Source organism: Monodon monoceros, unplaced genomic scaffold (assembly GCF_005190385.1).
Source record: "Monodon monoceros isolate NGI ecotype Baffin Bay Population unplaced genomic scaffold, NGI_Narwhal_1 Super_Scaffold_22, whole genome shotgun sequence".
Classification (NCBI taxonomy): Eukaryota; Metazoa; Chordata; class Mammalia; order Artiodactyla; family Monodontidae; genus Monodon; species Monodon monoceros.
In genome coordinates, this window is record NW_021703779.1 from 126774154 (window position 1) to 126797688 (window position 23535).

At 63.0% G+C, this 23535-nt stretch overlaps 1 protein-coding gene across 4 annotated transcripts in view; it reads left to right on the forward strand.

Annotated features, from left to right (window-relative positions):
- Positions 1–288: 288 nt before the first annotated feature.
- ATP2B3 (ATPase plasma membrane Ca2+ transporting 3) overlaps positions 289–23535 on the forward strand; it is a 46034-nt gene continuing 22787 nt past the window's right edge. For 2 of the 4 annotated variants that reach the window (XM_029240747.1, XM_029240749.1), the window contains exons 1-12: positions 289–5126; positions 5522–5829; positions 9765–9962; positions 10148–10405; positions 10802–10927; positions 11052–11174; positions 14253–14294; positions 15768–15932; positions 16300–16514; positions 17159–17401; positions 17775–18016; positions 20473–20707. In XM_029240747.1, the coding sequence (XP_029096580.1) occupies positions 5622–5829; positions 9765–9962; positions 10148–10405; positions 10802–10927; positions 11052–11174; positions 14253–14294; positions 15768–15932; positions 16300–16514; positions 17159–17401; positions 17775–18016; positions 20473–20707 (2055 nt within the window). In that variant the 5' untranslated portion in view covers positions 289–5126; positions 5522–5621. Of the gene's footprint in view, positions 5127–5521; positions 5830–9764; positions 9963–10147; positions 10406–10714; positions 10928–11051; positions 11175–14252; positions 14295–15767; positions 15933–16299; positions 16515–17158; positions 17402–17774; positions 18017–20472; positions 20708–23535 lie in introns of those variants that run through there. The other 2 variants (XM_029240748.1, XM_029240751.1) reach the window with 2 other exon arrangements.

Genomic DNA, 23535 nt, shown 5'->3' on the forward strand with positions numbered 1-23535 from the left:
ATTGGGATGTAAGGGGCAGGGCAACGGCAGGGCGAGGGCAGGGCGAGGGCAAGGTGAGGGCAGGGCAGCCACTCCTCGCTCCCCTGCAGGCTCCCTGGCCCCAAGCCTGTCTGAAGGTGCCGGGAGGCCAGTCTCCAGGTGCCCAGAGGTGGAGAGAGGAGGGGACTGTTATTTCAAGGAATCCCCACGGCGAGTGCCTCTGCTGCTGGGTCTGCAGGGAGGGCACAGGGCGGGCGGGCGGGCATCAGGCGGCATCCTGTGCCCTGGGACACTGCCTCAGATGGGACTCAGATGGGACTTGGGACTCGACTTCAGGGGCTTCTGCTCCCTTCTCGTCTCGGAGCGTGGTGTCCTGGGCCGGTTGTACTCACAACGGGGGAGTGCTCTCACCACCAGCTTACTGACAGGAGGGCTGAGGGCCCAGAGACTTCTGGCTGGTGCCACCAGCCGGGATCCATCCACCCCAGGGAGGTGGCGGTGCCAGCGGCAAATGCCCGGTCACCAGTGTGGGGACAGATTCCACTCGGCCCCCAGCAACTGCAGACTGGGGTCAGACAGCGGCTGCCATGGGACTGTGTCTCCACAACTGTGAACAGCGGTAAATTCTAATGCGTTGCGACCTGTGACTTGGGGGGCCGGCAGGTGGGATTCGTCCTCCATCCCTTGCCTCCCCTGTGAAGGCGCTGGGTAGAGCGCAGGACCGGCTGCTGGGAAAGCAGAAGGGCTTTCGCTCCGGGCAGCCAAGGGGCTGAGCTGCCAGGGGTGGCCTGACTCTCTCCTCAGCGACCTGGAAGGCGAGGCCAGGAGGTCTGAGAAGGAGAGAAGGCGTCTCCTTGCCCTCACAGGGTGTCTATGAGGATGCAATGAGGGAAGCATCTGGATTAGCATGCCAAGAAAGGGGAGCCTGGGAACACAAGTGCCCCCATCTCATCCAGGAAGCTCCTAGCTGTCCAGGGCCTGGAGGGAGGGCCAAGGAGACGAAGTGGGGGACCCGGGCAAATTAAGTCAGAGGTGCTGGGAGAGCCCCCAAAGCCCGGTCCGCGGTGGCCAGGGAGGGCTGGCGCAGGGGGGAGAGGACTCCTGGGTCTCTGGTTGGGTGGACATGAGTCACGGGGCCCAGGGGTGTCAAAATGTCCAGGCCTGCAGCTGAGCTATCTCCTACCGTGCCTGTCGCCCCCCTGGGTAGCAGCCTGTTGAAAGTCACGGAGCCATGGGGAGGCGGGCCAGGGAGCCCACAGCGGGTCTGCTCCCACCACCCACCAGTGCAGGCCAGTTTGGGCCAGGATGGAGCAAAAGCCAGAAGGTCCGAGTCCCCCTCTGTGGAGGTTTTCAACTCAATTAAGCCAATTAAGGTTTGAGAGATGAAAGAGTACAGAAATGGTATGTTCCCTGCCCTTTTGGTGCCTACAAACCGTTCTAGGCAGCCAGCCCAGGCCGGAAAGTCACTTCTGTTCTTGGCCATTTCGGTGATGGCTGCTGTCCTTATTCAGACGGAGGGAGGCCGTTGCCCAGGCTTGCGGAGAACCCAGGGAAACAAGAGTATATGCTGCTTGGTCTCTCCAGCGGCCACCAGTCACTCAAGACAGACCTTGATTTTACTGATGCCCCCTGTACCCGGTGGCCTGTGGAGTTAACGAAGAGGAAGTTTAGCAGGACCACCGTCTCCGGCTTAAGGGGCCCCGAGCTGGGGGTCATGGCGTTCCCAAGGCTCCCGGCTCCTCCTGGGCCGCCCAGGCCCCGCTCACTCACTCCTCCAGGACCCTGTCCCCACCCAGGGCTGACCATGCGGTAGACTTCTTGCCGAATCAATAACCATGTGTCTCTCAGAGCTGATGACCCAACTGCGGGAAAGACCCGCTCACGGGTCGTTGTCATGCCAAGCGGAGCGAAGTAGAGCCAGTCGCGCGATCCTGGACTCGGCAGCAATCGCTTTTGGTGGGGACCCTCTGGAGAACGGTCCGCTTGAATGGGCGCTCAGATTCATCAGAGGCCATTGGGCGAGAGGGGACAGAAAGGTGTGGCAGCCAGGCTGTGTGCTGTGGCAGGGCCAGCAGTGCTGTGGGCGTGTGTGGACAGACCGGTGTGGGGCATGGCTGAACAGCCAGCGCACGACAAGAGCTGGGGGGGTGGGGGGGTCCTTTGAAGGAATGTGGCCTTTTGCTTGACGGGGCAGGGGAGGACTGAAACACGGGCTCGGCTTTCCGGAGGCCAGTGCAGCTTGGAGGCAGAGAGGGTGACAGCACCTGAACTGGGCAATGCGGTGACCAGAGCACGGTGGTGACCAGCCACCCGACTGGAGGGAGGCCTGTGGGGTGCTGGTCGGCACGTGGGGCCCGGCGGGGGCCGAGGGAGAGAGAGCGGGCTGCGGCGCAGGCAGGGTGCCGGGGGTACCGAGGCGTGGAGCGACGGCAAGGCCAGCCACGGGGCTGCGGCGAGGGCAGAAGGCCAGGCCTCGACTCCCTGCCCGGTCCCCTTACCGTGAGTCACCTTGGGCCCAGCTGGCCGCAGTGGCGACAGCACACCAGTTAGGAGCAGCCCAAGGCCCCGGCTGCTGCTTAATGGAGGGCAGGGCCACACCTGGGGACAGGAGCAGGGAGCGGGGGGGCGGGGGGAGATGAAGCCGCCCTTGGGTGAGCCCTGGTTGTCGGGGCGGAGGGCCGAGAGCCCACCCAACCATGGGCGGTTGACTGGGTCACCCCCTGGAACCCACCAGTGTCATGTGGGCGGGGCTGGGTGCCTTTCAACTGGTCTCCACAGAGAGGGTGTAGAGGCCAAAAGGATAAAAGGAACAAATTGTCCATCTGGCTTCCCTTTTAGAGAGAAGTGCTGGAGAGGCCCTGGTAGCTCGTTGGGTCGACTTTGCAAGGTCTTGGAATGCAGGGGCATCAGAGCCCCGGGTGAGCGCTGGCCACTCCCCTCAGCCAGGGCTGGGAACTCTGCTCAGGGACAAGTGACTCACATATTTGCTGGGTGCCCCCCATCCTACCGGAACTCACAGCGCCCATTGGTCAAAGGCAAAGCGGAGCGTCCGCGGATGAACCCGGCCCCGCCCTCCCCTCCAGCAACCAACAGGCTAGGGGGCTGGGGAGACAGAGCCCGACCCCGCCAGTTTCACCCAGGGTGCTACCTTCTGGGAATGGAGAGACAGGGGCACGGAGCTCAGGGCGGAGAAAGGAGGGGAAGGAAACCGCTGCGGGGGAATGACGGCCCGCGGCGTCTGCAGAGGGCCGCGGAGCTCGGGTGGCCCGAAAGCTGCTATCACGGCCTCCAGCGCCTCCTGAAACCCTGCAGTCAGAAGCGGGACACCCAGGCGTCCCTGTGGCTCTGCCACTTCACCTGGCCAAGCCTCAGTTTCCCGAGCTGACAGATGGTAGAGGATTCCTGCTGTGCCCACCTGGCTGGGCAGGTGCGTTCACAGAGCACCCCAGAAGGAGCCTGCCCTGCCCCCACCCCTCCTGCAGCCCCCCTCCGTCGTCTCCCGGCTTCTGCCCCTACAGTCCATCATCACCCAGCAGCCCTCTGCTCGGTGGTGACCTCTGCCGCTCGTGGCCTCATGGGATCCGCCTCCTTCCTGGTATCAGAACACTCTTCCCTCCCTGGCCCCCCGGCCCCAACCGAAACTGCGCCCCCACTGCTCTGAAGCTCTTATCTCCATCTCTCCCACCAGCGGGAACTGCTAGGCACCCATATCCCGGCCAGAGAGTGCAGGGACCCATCCAGTCCTGCCCACCCCTCTGTCCCCAGCAGAGGTGGCCAGCACGGGCACACAGTAGATGCTCAGTAAAGATTGGTCAGATGGTGAACAGCAGGGACAGGAGGTGGGGAGATGCGTGGGAGCGGAGAGGACGGTGCATTCGTGTGTCCGCCATCTTGTCCCCACATCTTCTGGCAATGAAGGCTGCTCCGTGCAGAAAGTATCTAGAGAGTTAACACTTAGGTGCCCAAACTTTTAAAACCTGGCTCACTTTGGATGGCCATTAGCTGAGGTGCCTCTCTGTCTCCCAGACCTCTCTGGCGGGACTGCCTTAAGTACGTGAGATTTTTCTTGACAGCGTGAGGCCAGTGTCCAGAGGAACTGAGGCCTCCACCATGTTCCGAGACCCCCTGAGGCCTGTGGGCATGGGGGAGTGGACCTTGTTTCCCAGGGACCTTGGTCTCATCCCCTGAGGACTGTGGCACGTCCATGCTCCTGGCGTCCGCTGGCCTCACAGAGAGGTAAGGGCTCTTCTGAGAGCAGAGGCCACGAGGCTCTGGGTTACTGTGTTTCCATGGGCGGTTCTAGATCAGAAACCTGGATTGGTGGCCGAGTTCTGCTTCCAAGAGGATCCTTCTGAGCCAGGAGCTTCCCCAAAGGTGAGGGATCGGGCCCAACGGAGCCTCACCGCCAGGAGGCTTCTTTGCTGGTGTGAAGGCCAAGGCCACATGCGCTGAGACTGATTCAGTCCGGGGAGCTTAGTGCACGGCCTTGGGGGATGCTACCACTCATACTCAGGCCACAAGCTGGGAATGAGAGGTGGGGAAAGGCCAGCAGGAGGAGCTAGGGGCCCGAGGAGGGGCGGCCCAGCAGGCCCCCGTGGCCCGCGCCACCAGACCCTGTGAAGGCGGCAGGCAGGGCAGCCAGGTGCCGAGGTTCCTCAGGCAGGTGGGTTGGTGGCGGCGGGGTGTGGGGACAGTGCGAGGGACGACAACTTTCTGACGCTCTGCTGTTAACCTGGAGGGCAGAGGGGCGTGGAGGGGAGTGGGTGGCACTGTGCTGTGGGCCAGGGTGACGGAGAAGTCACCAGTGACCTGTGGCTGCTTTCCACTTTCTCCTCCACCCTCCCCTTCCGCTCTCTGCCTCCCTCCCTCCTTCCCCTTCCCTCTCTCCCTCTCCCCTCCTTTTACCCGCCCCACCGCACCCCTCTTCCTCCCTTGCCCCCCGACCCCAGGTCCCCTCAAGGCAGCAGAAACACCCTGCACGCTAAGCCTTGACCTAGCGCCCAGCTGGCTCTGTCCATGGCTTGGCCTGCTCCCCGGAACCCTGCACAGTGCCAGGCCTGAAACCTTGAGCCGCAGAGGCCGCGCCAGAAGACCACTGCCCCCAGGGATTTATAGCATGCCGGCTGCACCGGGCGAGTCTTAATCAGGCAAGCGTGGGAGCGTGCTGGAGCAGACGAGGAAAGCTCGAGGTTGGGCACAGGCACAGATAACCTAACCGCGCCAGGGCAAGACCAGCCACTGTTCAGCCCTGACACGTCACCCCTGCTTCGGTGTGGGTTCCCAGATGCACTAGGGGGCAGTGAGAGCCTCGCATCCCAGGTTGGCTACTGCTGGCGGCGGCAGGTCCCCACCAGGAGCCTCTGACGCCGCCTGCTTCCCCACGCAGCGAGGGTGAGCTGGCAGGTGGGCCTGGGAGGGCAGTTCTGCATTCAGTGAGTCGTGGCTCAGACGGAGTGCAGATTTGCAGAGAACATTCCAGGAGAGTGGACCTTGGTTTTTTCTCAACCGAGCCCCGGGCTTCTTCTCACCTCCTTCTCCCCAGGTGTCTGTGTGCGGCCACTTCCCTCTGCCGCCGCCTCGCCGCACCTCACCCAGGCGCTGGGACCTTGGAGGACACCCTCCCCTCCCGCGCCACAGGCAGGATGGGGGACGTGGCCAACAGTTCCATCGAGTTCCACCCCAAACCCCAGCAGCAGCGGGAGGCCCCCCATGCAGGGGGCTTTGGGTGCACACTGGCTGAGCTGCGCTCCCTCATGGAGCTCCGAGGGGCCGAGGCGCTGCAGAAAGTCCAGGAAACCTACGGGGATGTGGGCGGGCTCTGCAGGAGGCTGAAGACCTCACCCACGGAGGGTAAGTCTGCCAGCAGAGCCCTGGCACGGGCGGCGTGTGCGCCGGGGATGCACGGCCCTGCACCGCCCCTCACTCCTCCCTGCAGACGTTCTCTAGCCCCGGGGGCAGGCCCCGTCAAGGGCTGGGTGGGCTTGCAGCAGCTTCCCAGAGGCACGCCTGACCACGACCATGACCATGGTCGTGCCTGTGCGCTCCCATTTCCCCGTGAGTGGGACATGCTCTGTGTGGGGCAACCCGACCCCCTGCACCTGTGCGTCCGTAATCAGCAGTTCCCGCTTGCATCTCTTCTTTGGATTAACTAGAAATGGAACGACAGAGAAGAGGAAGGGAGAAGCCGGCACCGAATCGCACATGCTGGCGGGATGGGCCCCAAACTGAAACCCCAGCAGCTCTTCCAAGAGACGAGCGGGGCAGCCCCTGACCGAGTGCCCCCGGTTCCCCATGTGCTCGGCCCTCTGTGCAGTTAAGGGGGGCAGGAAGAGGAGGAAAGGCGTAGAGTTCGGTCCTCTAGGGAGGGGCTTGGGGGGGGGCAGGTATACTGCTGAGTGGAGGTGGCACCAGCGCAGGCCATCCTGAAGAGGTCCAAATCTGAGACGGTTGATCTCTGAGATCTGCTGCAGGGAGCCTCTAGGGAGCCTGGGGTGTGTCCTCTAGAAGGTTCTAGGGGTGGAGGCCTGATTGCCACCTTGGTCCCCCCCTCTGCCCTGTGGCCCTTTTCCCCTGCTCCAGAGCAGACGTCTGCCCTGCCCTGCACCAGCCTTCCCCAGTCCTGCCCGCTGGGTGTGCTGGGAGGCCGGGACCCCGGGAGCCAGGCTTGGCCCCAGTTTCCAGAGGCCGGAGCATTTCTGGCCCAGCTGCCGCTTCCCCGGCAGGGCTGCTGGTGCCAGGGCTGCTGCCGGCCAGTGCCGGCCGATTGCATCAGCTCCTGTCTCGGCTATCACACCTCTGTCCACCCAGGGCCCTGGCCGCCACCCTTGTCTCCTGCTCTCTGGCTCCGTCTGTGTGCAGGTGACACCTGGGCTGGAACGGGGAGTGGAGATGCCTCCTGCCCCCGCCCCCCCTGCAGAGGAGGTGGGCCTGAGGCTGGGTGAGGGGGCGCCCGCACGGCCAGCTCAGGAGCTCTGAGGGGCCGCCTGGGTCTCTCCTGCTTTGTGCTCTAAAGGGACCCGGCCTGGTGTGGGTGTGTGATCGGGGCAGATGGCTTGGTTCAGGGCCGGAGGAGCTCTCTCCTGCTCTCCTCCTCGCCCATCCCCTCCCCCCAGCCCCCGGACTTGTGGCCGGGGGTGGGGGGGGGGAAGGCCGGGGTGGAGGGCCATTTAGCCGCAAGGGCTCTGGCCTCTCCCAGATGAAAGGAAGCAGATGGGCTTCAGCTGGTAGCTCTTTCCTCTGCCTGTCAGGCCTTGTTAAATATGTAAAATGTCAAGGCCCCTGGGAACACACCCGATTCTGCCACAGAGGCTCTGGCGCTCGCCCGGTGCCTGCGGAGGGGCGGGCGTAAAGAAGGGCGGGTGCCCAGGTGGGTGGCCCCAACAGAGGGACCCCAGCCTGGCTTGGTCTGCATCCCGAAGAACGAGCGGTTCGAGGACCACCCTCCCATCTCCGACCCTGGGAGCCCTCAAGGCCCCAGGGTTCTCACCTGGACGTTCCCGCTCCTGCTTCAGACACAGTGACCTGAGCTGGGGGAGGGGCAACTTAGCTGAGCCCAGGCCCCCCGCACACCCCCTGGCAAGGCGGGCAGACTCTGGGGTGCCGGCAGACTGGTGCTTTGGGGAGGGTGGGGAGACCGGGGCGGTGCGCGCTCTACTGGAGGGGGGCACTTGCTGTTCTCCGGGCAGCAAATCCATCAGTGGGCTTCGCTCTGTCAGCTCTCCAGGAGGGTTCCAGAAGCCAGGGAAGCCAGCTGGGTCTTAGGCCGAGCTGGGGAGACCTGGGCCCCGGCCCTTCCCCCGTTCGGCCTCCACTGGCACTCGTGGAAAGGAGAGGGCAGATTAGCCGAGAGCTGCCCCATGTGGTCCTAATCCAATTCTGATGGCATCTGGCCTCTGCTCTGGGCAGGGTGCCCACCTGAGTCCATGCCAACTGCCGGCCACTGCCCCTGCACCCAGGACCTGGGCCACCTCAGGGGCCCTGCTGGACCAGTGCGTGCTCAGAGCCAGAGGGGCTGCAGCTGCCTTCGGTCACCCCAGCAAGCACTTCGGCAACAGCAGCTCTCCGGACCCCTGAACCCACAGGAAGGCCAAGGCCTCTGGCTGGTCTAGAGCAAGGCATAGAGAAGTACTGCTGCCACACCAAGGGCAAACCAAGGCCAAGGGACAGGCTGAGGGAAGGAGGGAGGGAGGGAGGGAGCTCCTGGGGAAGGGGCCCTGAGGGCCCAGCTTCCTGCGGGGACCAGCTGGGCATAGGGGGCAGGGCAGGCAAGATGCAGATTCCCGAGGCGTGACGAGGACCCATGGGCTCTCTAGAGGGTGCGGGGGCCCCTATCGTTCTCGGGGCCTCCAGATCAGTGCCCTTTGCCAGGGCGGGGATAGTGGAGACCCTGAGTGTCTGGGAGATTCAGGGTTCGAGGACCTTCCCAGTAATAACCCCACTTTTCACATCTCCTGTAGGTGAAGGGAGTGGGACATGGGCCCTGAGCTGGGTCCCCAGCCCTTAGGAGCTGAGGTCCTGAGCTTCTCCCAGACGCCCAACTGGGAGGCCACAGCCTCCAGAAACTTGAGCCGTGGCCGGACCCAGGCACAGTGAGGCAGGGGAAGGGCAGAGACAGCTGTGGCTCCTGCTGGGTGGGGCGGACGGTGTGCGGTCATGGCCTAGCTCGGGAGACGTGCCAAGGCGGTGTGTCTGGGGGCTTTTGCTCTTGTCAGTCCTTCCACCCCGAGGGGCCCCCCTCCCCCCTCCCCTCCCCCTCCCCCTCCCCAGAAGCCACCTTTCCCTGTCCAGCACACACCCACCCTCCTTCCTTCCAACCCCTTTGCCCCACACCCAGCACTTCCTTGTTCTCAACTCATCTGGGACCCGGTCTTGTGTGGCTTTCCAAGCCAGCAGGGGGCACCCCAAGGGCTGGCACCCGGGTCCTTCTGGTTGCCCACCCCCTGCCCCTCCCCTCCCCCCTGAAGGCCTGGGGAGTGGCAGCTACTCAGGTCTGGGAACTGCAAGCCACTCTCTGTCCACGAGGTGTCAGTGTGGGACCAGGCACTTGGGGGCAGAGAAGCCAGAAAGGCTTGGGGGGAGTGGGGGGTGGGGGGCCCGTGGATGGGCCTGGAAGGAAGCAGAGTCCCAAGCGCTGAGGTCGGGGCCAGGGGACTGTGTCATCCCATCTGCCTGCCTCTGGGGAAGATGGCCAAGTGGATGCCTGGCCTTCGGAGGCAGTGGCCTGGATACCAGTCCCACATGGAAGCTTTCGGTACCTTCAGGAATGGGCCTGAGGAGACTCATGCTCTAGAAGGAGAGACCCAGCGGCCTTGGTGCAGGCCTGGGTGGGAAGTGGGTCGTCCCAAGACTGAGAAGTCAGGGCCCAGCTTCCAAAAGCTGGGGCGGGCCCCCTTGTGGGTGTTGATTCTGAGCCGCTGCGCAAACCGGCCCCCCTCCCTCCCTCCCTCCCTCCCTCCTGGCCCACACAGCTTGTCGGGGCTGCGGAGGGGACTGTAGTTCCTGGAGCTCCGCAGGCGCATCAGGAGGATGGTCCCCCGTTCCTTGCGCTCGGGCGCGGTTGCGCACCGGTGCCCTCCAGGCAGCTGGAGAGGCTGCCAGCGCTCCCGCCTACATGCCCCCAGGGTTTGCAGAAGGGCTCCAGGTGCCAGGCCAGTGCAGTGCCCGCTTTCTGGGGGCTATCAGTGTAGAGGGAAAGACAGGCACAGAGAAAGGAGCAGGGGGATGCGGGGCTGGCCTTTCCCATCCTCTCCTTCTGTGCCTCTGCTCCACGTGCCCACACTGCGCAGGCCTGGCCGACAACACCAATGACTTGGAGAAGCGCAGGCAGATCTACGGGCAGAACTTCATCCCTCCCAAGCAGCCCAAGACCTTCCTACAGCTGGTATGGGAGGCCCTGCAGGACGTGACCCTCATCATCCTGGAGGTGGCCGCCATCGTATCCCTGGGCCTCTCATTCTATGCGCCACCTGGAGAGGAGAGCGAAGGTGAGGGGCAGGGCCGGGAAGGGCGGTGAAGGAGGACCTGGTGGACGGGGGCGGGACGCGGGTGGCAGTGCAGAGGTGCTGGCAGGAGGAGGGGAGGGATAGAGCCTGAGATGACGGAGGGAGGAAGGAGCTGGCAGAGGGACTTCTCTGCCACCTCTGCCCTTCCCTCCTGTCCTCGGGCACAGCGTGCGGGAATGTGTCGGCTGGGGCAGAAGACGAAGGGGAGGCCGAGGCGGGCTGGATTGAGGGGGCCGCCATCCTGCTGTCTGTCATCTGCGTGGTCTTGGTCACGGCCTTCAACGACTGGAGCAAGGAGAAGCAGTTCCGGGGCCTGCAGAGCCGCATCGAACAGGAGCAGAAGTTCACCGTCATCCGGAACGGGCAGCTCCTGCAGGTCCCGGTGGCTGCGCTGGTGGTAGGGGACATCGCCCAGGTCAAGTATGGTGAGCGCGCCCATCGCCACCCACGCTGCGGAGGGGCTCAGCTCCCACGTCAGGGGCAGGCCTTCTCCGGGGAGCACGTGGGGTGGGAGGCTGCAGGCGGGCAGCTCGGGCAGCAGGCCCAGCAAAGACGGGGCGTGTCAGCGGCCTCAGCGCCCCAGGAGCAGGCTGTCCCCACAGCCTGTCGAGGGCCTCCCCAGCACGGCAGGGCGCTCCTGTGGGCCCCATTCCCTGGAAGACGGATGACAGGGCTAGGAGTGGGTGGGTACCCCCAGAAAGCAGAGCAAAGGAAGAGGGCCGCACACCCGACAGGACCTCCTCTGGGGGAGATGGGAGGCGACATGGAGGAAGGCCTCCTGGACGCATGGTCTGTGGTTCTGGCCACCTGGCCGGCCTTAGGAGACCTGCTGCCCGCCGATGGCGTGCTCATCCAGGGCAATGACCTCAAGATTGACGAGAGCTCCCTGACGGGCGAGTCGGACCACGTGCGCAAGTCGGCAGACAAAGACCCCATGCTGCTGTCAGGTGAGCCCAACGGGACCGGAGTCCCTGCTCCTGGAATGCCCAGGACAAAACCTGTAGGTGCTGAGCAAGCCTCCCATCCAGCGGTGCAGATCTCTGTCTCAGCCTCTGTGTGTTGCTGTGCCAGGCACTCATGTCATGGAAGGTTCTGGAAGAATGGTGGTGACAGCCGTTGGTGTGAACTCCCAGACAGGCATCATCTTTACCTTGCTTGGGGCTGGTGGAGAGGAGGAGAAGAAGGATAAGAAAGGTAAGGCAACAGTACCCTGCAGTTCCCAGTGCCGCCAGGCCGCTGGCCCTCGGACGTAGCCGCGCTCTCTTCCACGCCTGCCTGGTGACGGCCCCTTGCTGGCCCAGGCCCTGGCTCTGGCACTGGGGAGAACCAGCCCTCAGGGGGTGGGGGGCCATACCCTGTCTCCTGGTTCCTTTTGGAGACCCCTCTTCTGGGGTCTTTGCCCCAGAGCCAGCAGGTTGGGGGCCCCCCGTTTTGTGTGAGGCAGTTTCCCTCGGATGGCTCTTCCCCTAAGGCTTTGGGGGCGTGGGTGCCAGGGTCGGGGGAGTGCCCTGCCTGGGTAGGAATGGGGTTGGAGGGACAGGGACCAGCCACCCGGACTTGGGAGTGGTCAGCCCACATGGTGAGGCACTGAGGGCCCCAGGCCAACGTGGCAGCTAGGGAAACACAGGCCATGCAGCCAAAGGTGGAGGGCTCCCAAGCAGAAAGGACTAGACACCCCAAAGGACATCCAGGGCCAGAGGAAGCTGAGATGGGGCCAGGGCCCTCACCCTAAGAGAAAGCAGTGTCGAGGGACAGATGTCTTCTGGCGGCCCAGCTCTGTATTCACCCTGGCCTACCTGGCACACGGCTACCCAGCTGCCTCCTCTTGCCAGCGTCCCGAGCCCCAGGCGTGGCTGGTGCCCCCTCCACTCCTCAGAACAGGGTTTACAAAGCTCTAGAGCTCGGCCAGCATCCCCCCCCCCCCCCCATCCCAGTCAGGACCCCGATCCCTTCCACGACTCAGGCCTGCATCTGCTCACCTTGCTCTAACCTGGGTCTCCCCTCAGGCCACTCCTGCCATCAAACCAGGTAAGGAATGACGTTCTCTAGATGTGCACCCCACCTCTGAGGGAAGCCACCTGGCCCCACTAGAAGTACAAAGACACGCACGAGTACGGGGAGACCACGTGCCAGAGCGTGCAGCCAGGGCCCTGGGGACAGGGCGTGCGGGTCACCAGCTCCGCCTCAGTCAACCGAGCCTGCTGGGCCTGCAGTACAGGCGGGATCGGTCTGCCCAGCCCAGTAACGTGGGGACAGGTCAGCGTAAGGAAAGACGCACTAGTGTTCCCAGACCTGGGCACGTGAGGGAGGAAAAATGGATGAGCCGCTGTTGCCTAAAAGCCTCCATGGGCCCCGCCTCCTGGCAGCCTGGGCCTGGCTTCCCTTCCTGGACTCCTCCCTGCTCCTGGCCCACCCGGCCCACCCCTCACAGCCAATGGGCACTGGCGGACCTTCGGCCACCTTGGCCACACCAGGCCCCCCTCCCCGCAGGGCTCAGCCCGGTGTCTCGCCACAGTCAGCACCCTGGGGCCCACAGGAGGGCAAGTGGGTGGGTAGGCAGGCCCTGGGCCTCCTCTGGGCTGGACTGGAGTCCTTGATGGCTGCTTGGCAGGACGCCTCTTCCACATTCCTTCCCAGGCTCTTCCCCTCCCGCTAGGTTCCCTTAAATGTCACCGTCCTTCAGGACTCGGTCCTAGGCCCCTTCTCTTCGACCTTGACAAGACCCCTCCAGGCCCCCCCGCCGGCTCTCCCCCAGCCCCGGTTCCTCTCCCTGGCTTGCTGTGCCACTTGAGAGTCAGAGGGGACACCAGCAGCAGCTGGCTCCCTGGAGGAGGGGAACGTGGGGGGGCCCTGCAGGGGAGGCAGGGATGGCCAGGCTCCGGGGAGGGGGCAGCGGCACCCACGACCCCTCACCTCCCCCACGTCTCCGCCAAGGCCCTGGCCGCTGCAGAGGCCGGAAGGTGGCACCTCGCCCTCAACATCCCCCCTCAACGCCCCCTGCCACCTCTCGATCTGTCCATCAAGGGCGCTGCTCGCCCGCCTGTCTCCTGCCTTCCGGCCTTGACCTCTTTCCCCACTCCTTCCCCTGCCTCAGCTATGCCCCTTCTCAGGCCAGGCCCAGCCCTCGTCTCCCCACCGTGCTCATCTCAAACCTCCCTCCCTCCTCCAGAAGTTGCCACGGCCCCAGGGCAACACGCCCGCGCTGTGCTGCATTGTCACCCACCGTGTGTCTACAGGTGTCTCCCCTGCCCCGCCCCAGAAATCTCCTTCACCTATGAATGCCCCACAGGGCCCAACTGACACCCCACTGGGGCTGCAAGGGGACCTCTCCCTCCTCCCTGGGACCCCCAGACCAGACCCCACTGCCTGGGAGCCACCTGGCCTCCGGTCTGTGTCCCTGGGTCCCCAGTGACATGAGCTGTTGGGTCGTGGCTGACAAGCCGGCCCACTAGCCCTTCCTGTCCCAGGCTGGTCGTCTCTGGATCCAGGGCAGTGTGTGTGTGTGGCCTGCAGAGAGCTCTCCCGGCTGCTGCCCTGGGGCAGGTGAGGCAGGTGGAGCTGGGGGGCGGAGCCTGACCCCCAGCTCAGAGCCCGTCACCTGCCGGCTCTCCTGGGCCCTCCCAGAGTTGCAGTCCTTCCCGGGCCTCAGAAACCAGAGGCACAGCCAGCACTGTTTACCTTGGCCTGGGGAAGCTGGTCACTGCCCCAGTCCCTAGCACCCAGCTGTGGGCTTTATGGTGGCAGAGCACGTCTGTGAAGGCGCGCCCGCACAGCTCCAAGTGGGGCCCAGCCCGGCCGGTGCCCCTGCCGCCCCCTCCAGCACTGTGGGTGCCCTGAGGCTAGGCGTCTCGCTCCTTTATCCTCTAAAGCGCCCACGGACTTGACTGCTGGCCACGCTGCACAGAAAGCTGATCTCTAGGCCACCAGGACTTAGGAACCATCTAGGTCAACCCCCTCGCACTGGTTCTGGGGGGAGCACCCATCCCGACTGGGGGGCCCTGTTTGAGGCAGCAGAGCTGGGACCTGACACCTGGCAGCTCCCATTACCCGTGGTGCCGGCCCTTCCAGAAACCTCCCACTGCCGACCAGGCGTGAGCCATGGTCTGTCCAGGGCTGGCCCGCGGCTTCTCTGGAGGGCTGGAGAGCAGGCCCTCTTCCCCCGCCCGCCCCTCACCGCACTCACTGGCTGTGCTGTCCGGTGTGCGCGTGTGTGTGCCAAGGCCCCATGGGTGTTCTCAAGTCTCCGTGTCTGTCGTTCCTCTCCCGTTGTAGGCAAGCAGCAGGATGGGGCGATGGAGAGTAGCCAGACCAAAGGTAACGCGCGCCCTGCGCTCAGGATGGGTGGCAGAGGGCGCGGCGCAGGGTGGGGGGCCGCCCGCCCCGGTTGCAGACCCCACCGGAGGTGCGCAAATATGGCCCGTGAGCCAGCAACCTGCTGAGGAAACTGAGGCTCCAGAGGGGTGACTCACCCAAGACTTAATCGGGCCTGTGGGTTTCCTGGTTCAGCTGCCTTTCTGCTGAGCCTTCAAGGCCTGCGCCCCTTTCAGCCAGAATGCCTGGTGGGTGCCGATACTCTGTAGCCAGGGTGAAGGGTTGAAGGTGCTGGGAATCCAAAGATGGATAAAGTACGGTCCTGGACCTCAGGAAGGTCACGATCCACAGACGTGAACCCAGGGGCAATACTCAAGTGCAGTGTGGGACCCAGGAACGCAGACAAACGACTGGAGTTCAGAGGCCGGCTGGGGTTGGGATGGCATTTGGGACAGGAGGACAGTCCAGTGGCCAGGGCCCCGGGCAGGGGCAGGGAGTGGCAGTCAGTGGGGTAGAGGCTAGAGTGGCCCAGTGGGGTGGGACCTTGAGTGTCGCCGAGGCTGTGGCCCGAGGCCATGGAAAGAGGGGGCCACCGGTGAGTGGTCTCAGGCAGCCAAGGGGAGAAGGGATGGGCGGGGAGACGGAGAAAGAGGGAGCGGCTGACACTGCCTGGTGGCAGGAGGCATGCAGAGGCACTGAGAGCCCCATTGGGTGGGGGGACAAGGACGAGTGGCAGGGTTGGGTGCCCCCTGCGGGTGGTGAGATTACACGGGGCGGCGTGTGAGGCGGTGGACGGGCCAGAGGCGGGTGTGGGGCAGGGGACACAGCACCACCACGTTAGGGTCCACCAAGGGGGCTGTGAGAGGGCTGCCGGTTCCGGAGAGGAGGTGGAGAGGCATCTAGGGGAGAGGAGGGAAGGCCCCATGGCGAGAGAAAGGTGCAAGGCTTGCCCGCCAGCAGCCGGGGCATGGGCTGAGGACGGCGCACGTGCTGAGCTGGGGCCCCGATGGAAGTCCAGGCATCCACCGGAGGGGTGTCCACCTGAGGGCTGGCAGGAGAGACAGCCTGAGCGGGGATTCCTGGGCCTCCCTGAGGGGAGTGGGAACGTGGCTAAGACAGCAGTGGGCAAGAGTCAGCTCTGGGTTCTGGAACATTCCATGGGCCCCAGGCCTCTGCTTTCAGGTATTGAGATTTGGGGCGTTACAGGACTGGCCACGCTGTCTGTGTGCCCAAGTGCTTGTGTCTGTCCTCCCTTCCCCTGCGAGGCCCCAAGAGAAGCATCTCTGTCCTGCCCAGGACAGCGCTGGAGCCGCTGCCCACCTCAGGAGGGCCTGGGCTGATGAGAGAGGAGGGAGAGGACAGAGCCCCCTGTTTCCTCTCGGATGGTGTGGCATATCTTTCTCCGTGAAAGGCCCTTGTAGCCGTCACCCCAGCGGCCAGGCCCTAACCTTGGCTGCGGGTTTCTTCTGTGTGCAGCTAAGAAGCAGGATGGGGCAGTTGCCATGGAGATGCAGCCCCTGAAGAGCGCAGAAGGTGGGGAGACGGAGGAGCGGGAAAAGAAGAAAGCCAACGTGCCCAAGAAGGAGAAGTCGGTCCTTCAGGGAAAGCTCACCAAACTGGCTGTGCAGATCGGGAAAGCAGGTGGGGGCAGCCGAGGGGGCGGCCCAGGGGCCACCAACGGGCAGGGGCGGACACTGGGCTCCCGGACTCGAGGCCGGACCAAGGAGAACAAGTGGAAAAGGGATGTGACGTGGGGTGTGGGCCAGGCAGCAAGGGCACGGGCTAGGAGCAGGTGATGGCCTTCAGGGCCTGGTTCCGCCCCCTCTGGCGAGCGTGGACTGCAAAGCTCCGTAAGGCCAGAGACAAGGAGCGCCTCCCCCGACTCGGGGTCAAGGGAATGTGGCTGCAACGCCCCTTAGCTCTTCCCTCTTGCTGTCTCCCCCTCCCTCACCCCTGCCGGCCACCCTTCCCGCCTCCACGCTCCGTGGCCTCTGATGTGGCTGGGCAGGGCTGGTGATGTCCGCCGTCACCGTCATCATCCTGGCCGTCTACTTTGTGATCGAGACCTTCGTGGTGGATGGCCGGGCGTGGCTGGCAGAGTGCACACCTGTCTACGTGCAGTACTTCGTCAAGTTCTTCATTATCGGTGTCACTGTGCTGGTTGTGGCTGTCCCAGAGGGCCTGCCTCTTGCTGTCACCATCTCCTTAGCTTACTCTGTCAAGGTAATAAAATAAACACGACACAAATAAGAATTCCGCGATCCCAGGGTACAGACCCAGAACTTGTGGTGCAAAGCCGTTAAGCAACTTGGACGAAGCAAGGACTGGATAAAGTTTGGGATTGCTCAGGGGAAGAACGGTAGGCCAAGCAGGGGCGCGGAGCTGGACTTGCACATCCTCGCCTACCTGGCTCCCTGGGCAGGGGTGTGTGACGAGCTAGCATCTGCAGGATGTGGGCAGGGTCGCCGAGGGGCCAGGGAGTTGAGGTGGGGGCAGGGGGATAGGGGGCCCCTGGGAGACAGTGGGCAGGGCAGAGATCGGGGTGGGCAGGGGAGCCACAGGGCCTGCAGGTGACCCGAGAGGGGGCTCTGGGCAGCAGGGAGGCTCCAGCTGAGCTCCAGGGAGAGTGGCCACCCAGAGTTGACTGCTCGGCCTGTCTGATGAGAGTCCTTACGTCTCACAGGCCCGCTGCCTCGGTTTGACCACCACCCCACTGCCATCTGAGCTGTGCACCTGCTGCCCGAGGTCCCGGGCTGTTAGTGCCGCGAGGAAAGCTGGTGGGCGGAGCAGAATCCTACATGCCGTTGTGCTCCCCCACCCCGCGAGGACAGCTGGCTACCCCAAGCCTCCATCTGTGCCCTTTACAGAAAATGATGAGGGACAACAACCTGGTCCGCCACCTGGACGCCTGTGAGACCATGGGCAATGCCACGGCCATCTGCTCAGACAAGACAGGCACGCTCACCACCAACCGCATGACCGTGGTGCAGTCCTACCTCGGGGACACCCACTATAAAGAGGTTCCGGCCCCCAGCGCCCTGACCCCCAAGATCCTCGACCTCCTGGTCCACGCCATCTCCATCAACAGTGCCTACACCACCAAAATACTAGTGAGCTGGGAGCAAGGGCGGGCCGAGGCGGGGGTAGGATGAGGGGAGGGAACCTGGCCCCGCTATGGCGTGGGCGTCACCAGGGGCTTGCTAGGCTCTCTTAAGGACTTTTGAGCCGAGAGCCACAATCGTTTCTGGGGTGCTGGTCTCCCTCCTCGTCCCCGGACACTGGGCGGGGCCTGCAGGTTCTGGAAGCCCTTCACAGCCCAGTGAGTCGTGGAAAACCTGCCCATCTAGTCCGTACTGGAGGCCCTCCTTAGCTCCCTGCCACCACACCTGAAAGACGTGGCGGCCGAGGCTGGGCTGCGCCTGGGGACAGTAAGGAGGGTGGCCTTGGGCCTCCAGGGCCATGCTGGTTCTCCTCACCTCGCAGCCTCCAGAGAAGGAAGGCGCCCTCCCACGCCAAGTGGGCAACAAGACGGAGTGCGCTCTGTTGGGCTTCGTCCTGGACCTGAAGCAGGACTTCCAGCCCGTGCGGGAGCAGATTCCTGAAGATAAGCTTTACAAAGTGTACACCTTCAACTCGGTCCGCAAGTCCATGAGCACAGTCATACGCATGCCCGACAGCGGTTTCCGCCTCTTCAGCAAGGGCGCCTCGGAGATCCTGCTGAAAAAGTGAGCGAGCAGCAGGACCCAGCCTGGGGCTGGGGCTGGCTAAAGCGTATGGCATTTCTGGTTGTATTATTGCGGGAAAGTAGACATAGCATAAAATTGGCCCTTTTAATCACTTTAAAGTGGACAGTTGAGTGGCATTAGGTGCATTCGCACGGTTGTGCGCCATCACCGCCGCCCAATCCCAGAGCAAGTTCATCACCCCAAAGGAAACCCTGTGCCCATCACACAAGCGCTCCCATCCCCCTCCCGCAGCTCCCGGCCGCCACTCGTCAGCTTTCTGTCTCTGTGGATTTACCTATTCTGGACATTTCATAGAAATGGAATCATACAGTATATGTGGCCTTTTGCACCTGGCTTCCTTCACTCAACATAGTGTTTTGAAGGTTCATCCAAGTGCTTCATTCCTTTTTATGGCTGGATAATACTCCATCGCTCAGGTAGACCACATTCTGCTTATCCAGTCATCCATCGACAGACACTTGGGTTGTTTCCACCTTCGGCGACTGTGAATCATGCTGCTTTGAGTGGCCATGTACGAGTTTCTGCTTGAACGCGTGTCTTCAATTCTCCTGGGTATATTCCATGTTTCGTTTTTTGACAAAACGCCAAACTGTTTTCCACAGGGGCTGCCCCACTTCACTTCCCCATCAGCAGTGCATGAGGGTTCCAGCTTCTCATCCTCACCAACGTGTTATTACCTGATTATTATTACTGTTGTTGTTGTTGTTGTAGCCATCGGGATCTCACGGTGGCTTTGATCTGCATCTTGCTGATGACCACTGGTATTGGCGCCTTCTCATGTGCTTATTGGCCATTTGTTTGTCTTCTCTGGAGGAATATCTATTCCAGCCCATGCCCATCTTGGATGTGAATTCTTTGTCATTTGATTGTTGAGCTGTAAGAGTTTCTATATGTTCTGAGTATTAGATCCTTAACACATATCTGGTTTTGAAGTATTTTCTCCCGTTCTGTGGGCTGCCGTCTTTTCACTCCCTTGATAGATTTTTGCTCACTGCCTTGATTTGCCCTTGGATGCGCAAATGTCTTTCAATTGTGAAGTCCAGCTTTTCTCTTTTGTCGCTTGTGCGGGGTTCCTTTTAGAGGTGGTGAAAATGTTCTCGGGTTGACTGTGGTGATGGTAGCACAACTGTGAATATACTAAAAGCCATTGCATGGGACATTTTAAGCGGCTGAGTCGTGTGCTGTGTGAATTGTATCTCAACAGAGCTGTTAGGGAAACTGAGGTGGGCGGCACACAGCTCTGCCTCCGAGTGCACCATGCCCCGCACCCGCTCAGCGTTCACACCTCCCCTCGGCCTTGGCCTCTGCAGCGCCCACGCACCCTTCTAAGACTTGGCCTGATTGTGCTGCCGCGCTCACCCCCGGCTTTCTGGGGCCTTCAGGACAGAGTCCCGAGCAGGACCTCTGGGCTCCTCCCGTGGCCTCCACAGCCGGCTTCTTTCCTTCCTCACCAGTCTGCTCGGGGCCCCCATTTGTCCGTCTGCCATGCCAGCCTCTGGGGCCCGTGTTTCCTCTGCTCCTTCGTTTTCTGCACCTGAATCCTGCCAGCCCTCCCCATCCCAGCCCTTCTGTGGTCGCTGCCTTGTCGTGGCCCTGCTCCGTGGCATTCGGTTTTTGCTGATGTCCCACCTCTCTCCCTAAAGCGCAACGGGGCAAGAGTGACAGCCCCCCAACTCCCGTCGAGTCTGTGCGGAGCTGTGGGAACAAAGTACCATCATCCTGGGGGCTTCAAACAACAAAGACCTATTTTCTCCCAGTGCTGGAGGCCAGAAGTCCTCAGTCAAGGTGTGGGTGGGGTCGCCCTCCCCCTAAGGCCTCCAAGGGAGGATCCTCCCTTGTCTGTCCCAGATGCCCTTGGCCTCCCTCGGTTTGTAGCTGCATCTCTCCAATCTCTGCCGCCATCGTCACACGGCCTTGTCCCTGTGTCTGTGTCTCGACGTGTCCGCTTCTCTTTTTTTTTTTTTTTTTTTTTTGTGGTACGCGGGCCTCTCACCGCTGTGGCCTCTCCCGTTGCGGAGCACAGGCTCCGGACGCGCAGGCTCAGCGGCCATGGCTCACGGGCCCAGCCGCTCCGCGGCATGTGGGATCCTCCCGCACCGGGGCACGAACCCGTGTCCCCTGCATCGGCAGGTGGACTCCCAACCACTGCGCCACCAGGGAAGCCCCCGCTTCTCTTTTTATAAGGACAGCAGGCATTGGACTGAAGGCCCACGCTCCTCCACTGTGACCTCATTTAACTTTGCGACAACCCTCTTTCCAAATAAGGTCACATTCTGAGGTTCTGGGCAGAACGTGGAGGGGCACACTGTTAGGCCGCGCACAAGCACAGCGCCCCCTTCTGGGAGAAGCCCTCTACTGCATCACATAGAGGGCTCAGCCGGAGGCCTGGCTCCCCTGCCTCACGGCGAGGGCTCCTCTTGTTCTGTCCGCCCCAGGTGCACCAACATCTTAAACAGCAATGGGGAGCTGCGCAGCTTTCGCCCTCGGGACCGGGACGACATGGTGCAGAAGATCATCGAGCCGATGGCCTGCGATGGGCTCCGCACCATCTGCATCGCCTACCGGGACTTCTCCGCTGCCCAGGAGCCCGACTGGGACAACGAGAACGAGGTCGTGGGCGACCTCACCTGCATAGCCGTTGTGGGCATCGAGGACCCCGTGCGGCCCGAGGTAGCCAGAGCCCCTCCGTGAGCTGCCCGCTTGTCGGGACGGGTGGAGGGGCCACCCTTCTTCGCGTCTGGCCTCGGTGGTGAGGCCTTTGGACGTAAATGCAAGGAGGGAACTGCCCCTTTCTCCTGCCCTCCTGGCCGTCACGCCACTCCCTGCCAGACTTTATAGGCAGAACAAATGGCAGCCCGCCAGAGTTGGACCAATTGGGGAGGGTGGGCATTGGCAGAGCCTCGGGGTCCTCCAGGGGCATGGCCAACATGCCCCAGATCAGACCTTCCCCGGCACACTGGACCCCCACCCTCGTCCTCTTGCCCTTGCACCCTTCAGGAGGCTCGGTCCTGCCGTCTGGAAGGCCCCCTCCTGCTTGGCCTCCGCCAGGTAAGAGAGGGCGGCAGTTAGAACCTCGACGGCTGCCAACGCCCGCAGGACTGATGGACCAGAGGGGCTGGTGAGGGAGACGCAGGAGCCGGGGACAACTCCCAGGGCTCTGGTTCCGAGAACTGGGTAGATGGTGTTTGGGGGGCTGGGGGAGGGGAAGGCAGTTCTCAGTCGAGGGTTTGGTTGGGGCCGAGTGAGGTTCGGGACATCCCCACGGAGATGTCACGTGGTTAGGTCCTGGCCAGAGAGACATTCTCCAGAAGCGTCTTTTCATGAGTGATGGTCGTGGGTGCAGCGGAGCACAGGTGGGAGGAGCCTGCGAAGGAGACTCCAAGGAAGGGGCCGGGCAGGGAGGGGAAACTGTGAGGGGCGTGTGGCTGAGCAGGGCAGCCAGCGTGTGGACACAACTTCACCCAGAGCTCTGCTGAACAGGGAACGGAGCGACAGGGCAGAGGTTGCTCAGGGTGCAGAGAGGAAGAGCAATGGAGGCGGTGCTGGTCCTTCAAGATGCAAGACCCCCGAGGGAGAGAGCCTGCCAGGCTGGCCCTGGAGCGGGGTGCTGGCGGCAGCTGCAGGACACCAGCCCCCAGAGAGAGTGTGCAAGGCACAGGGGGTGCAGGTTGTGAGGCAGGGAAGGATCCTCTCTCTCCCAGGGCCTCTCCAGTGGCGCCCACCTCGTGTCAGAAGCACGGGCACCTTGATCCTGCCAATTAGCCTGAAAACATGTGTGTGCACGGGCTGCCCTCAGCTCTCCCTCGGGAGACAGGCATTCACGTACTGGATCAGGCACCACAGACCCTCCATTCAGAAGTCAGGGGTCATCAGCGACAGCACATCCCCGAATTCCAAGGAGATAGGGACCATCGTGTGCAGAGAAGGGGCACGCGGAGTTGGCCCCAGGAGGAAGCGGGTGGTGGCAGAGGCAAGGAGAGAGACTTAGAGCCAAGGAATGGGCCCAGAGAAGGCAGGTGGGGAGAGGAGCTGCCTGGAGAGCAGGGGCACAGGATGCCGCTGAGGGTGGCAGGGCTACCTCCAGGGACACAGGGACTGGGCCTTTCCCTTCGCCGGACCAAGGAGAAACTGAGGCGCAGAGGAAGGCTGTGTCCATACGGCGAGCCGAGTCCTAAAGCCATGTGGCCCTTGCATAGACCCGATGGCCTCTCCATCTGAACAGAGCCATTCGCCACCGCCGGCCCCCAGGTGGCCGCTCCAGGGTGATGGTTGTTCTCTCCTTACTCCTTGGGAGGTGTCGACAGTAGCAGCTCTAGACTTTTCCATCCAGATAACTGGGGCTGAATGAAGCTGCCGGAAAGCCAGAGCTCCTGTTGGAATGTCTCACAGACCCAGGAAGGCGACATTCACGGACCCCCAGGGCCCTGGCCAAGGCCATTTCTACAGCATCATAACAAACCCGCCCAGCCCTTCCACCTCCGCCCTTTGCCCGGATGGAGGGGTGTGAGGTGTGAAGCGGCTGGCAGCCGCACAGCACGGGGAGCCCTTCTTGCCTGACCCCCTGGGCCAAGGAGCCCTGCAAGCTTCCCCTAAGTTCCGGCATAAATATTTGTTGCAAACTGAAGCTCTAGTCATCGATGTAAGGTTGGAGGCCTGAGATGTATTTGTAGATCTCCAAGACAGAGCTGCAGAGGCCCTCTTCTGGCCCACGGCGGCTCATTTACAGAAGCGCCAATGAGCTAGACTGGGGGCTGGACGTGGGGGCTAGATGGAACAGTCCAGAAGGGCTGCACATAGGCGGGGTGAGGCCCAGCCCTTCCCCCGGTCAGTGCTCTTCTCAGAGAGGGATATTATTGTTTTTATACGTTTTCATCTTAGAGAAAACATGGATAAAAGTTCCCTGAAGGTCACCCTGAAGGCTCAGCCTCAGTGGCTGCCCCGGCGGGCAGAAGCACAGGGTGAGAGAGCCGCCAAGGCCAGGCAATGGGCAGCTCGTTTAAGATCCAGAAACGGCCTTGGTAAAAGGGCCCAGGGGACAGGATCGCTCCTCTCTGGCTGGAGAGTGGCTGAGTGAGAGGCTGGGCAGCAGGTGGGGGAGCCAGGCAGAAGCCCACGGGGACCAGCCATCTGCGCAGTGGCCAAGGAGGGTGCCCCGAGGGCCCAGGGGAGCCCCAGGTGCTGACGGCAGGCGGGAAGGCCGATAGGGTGCTGTTCAACTTGCTGGGATGCCTGGGGGCCTGGGACGGCTACAGCCTGTGGAGGGCCTGGCAGGGGGGTGTCTCTGCCCTGGGGAGCTGCATGGACCCTGTAGGCAGGCTGTACTTATGCCAGAGGGGCCTGGGGGCTCCTGCAGACACCTGGCTGCCTGCTGTGCTGTCGGGCCTCAGCCATCAGGCCAGGACCACGGCTGGGCCCAGTGGGAGGCAGGCGAGGAAGGACAGTCACCTGGTGAGGGAGAGGGCGCCTGCAGACGGAGGGAGCTTCCTGCCACCTGGCTT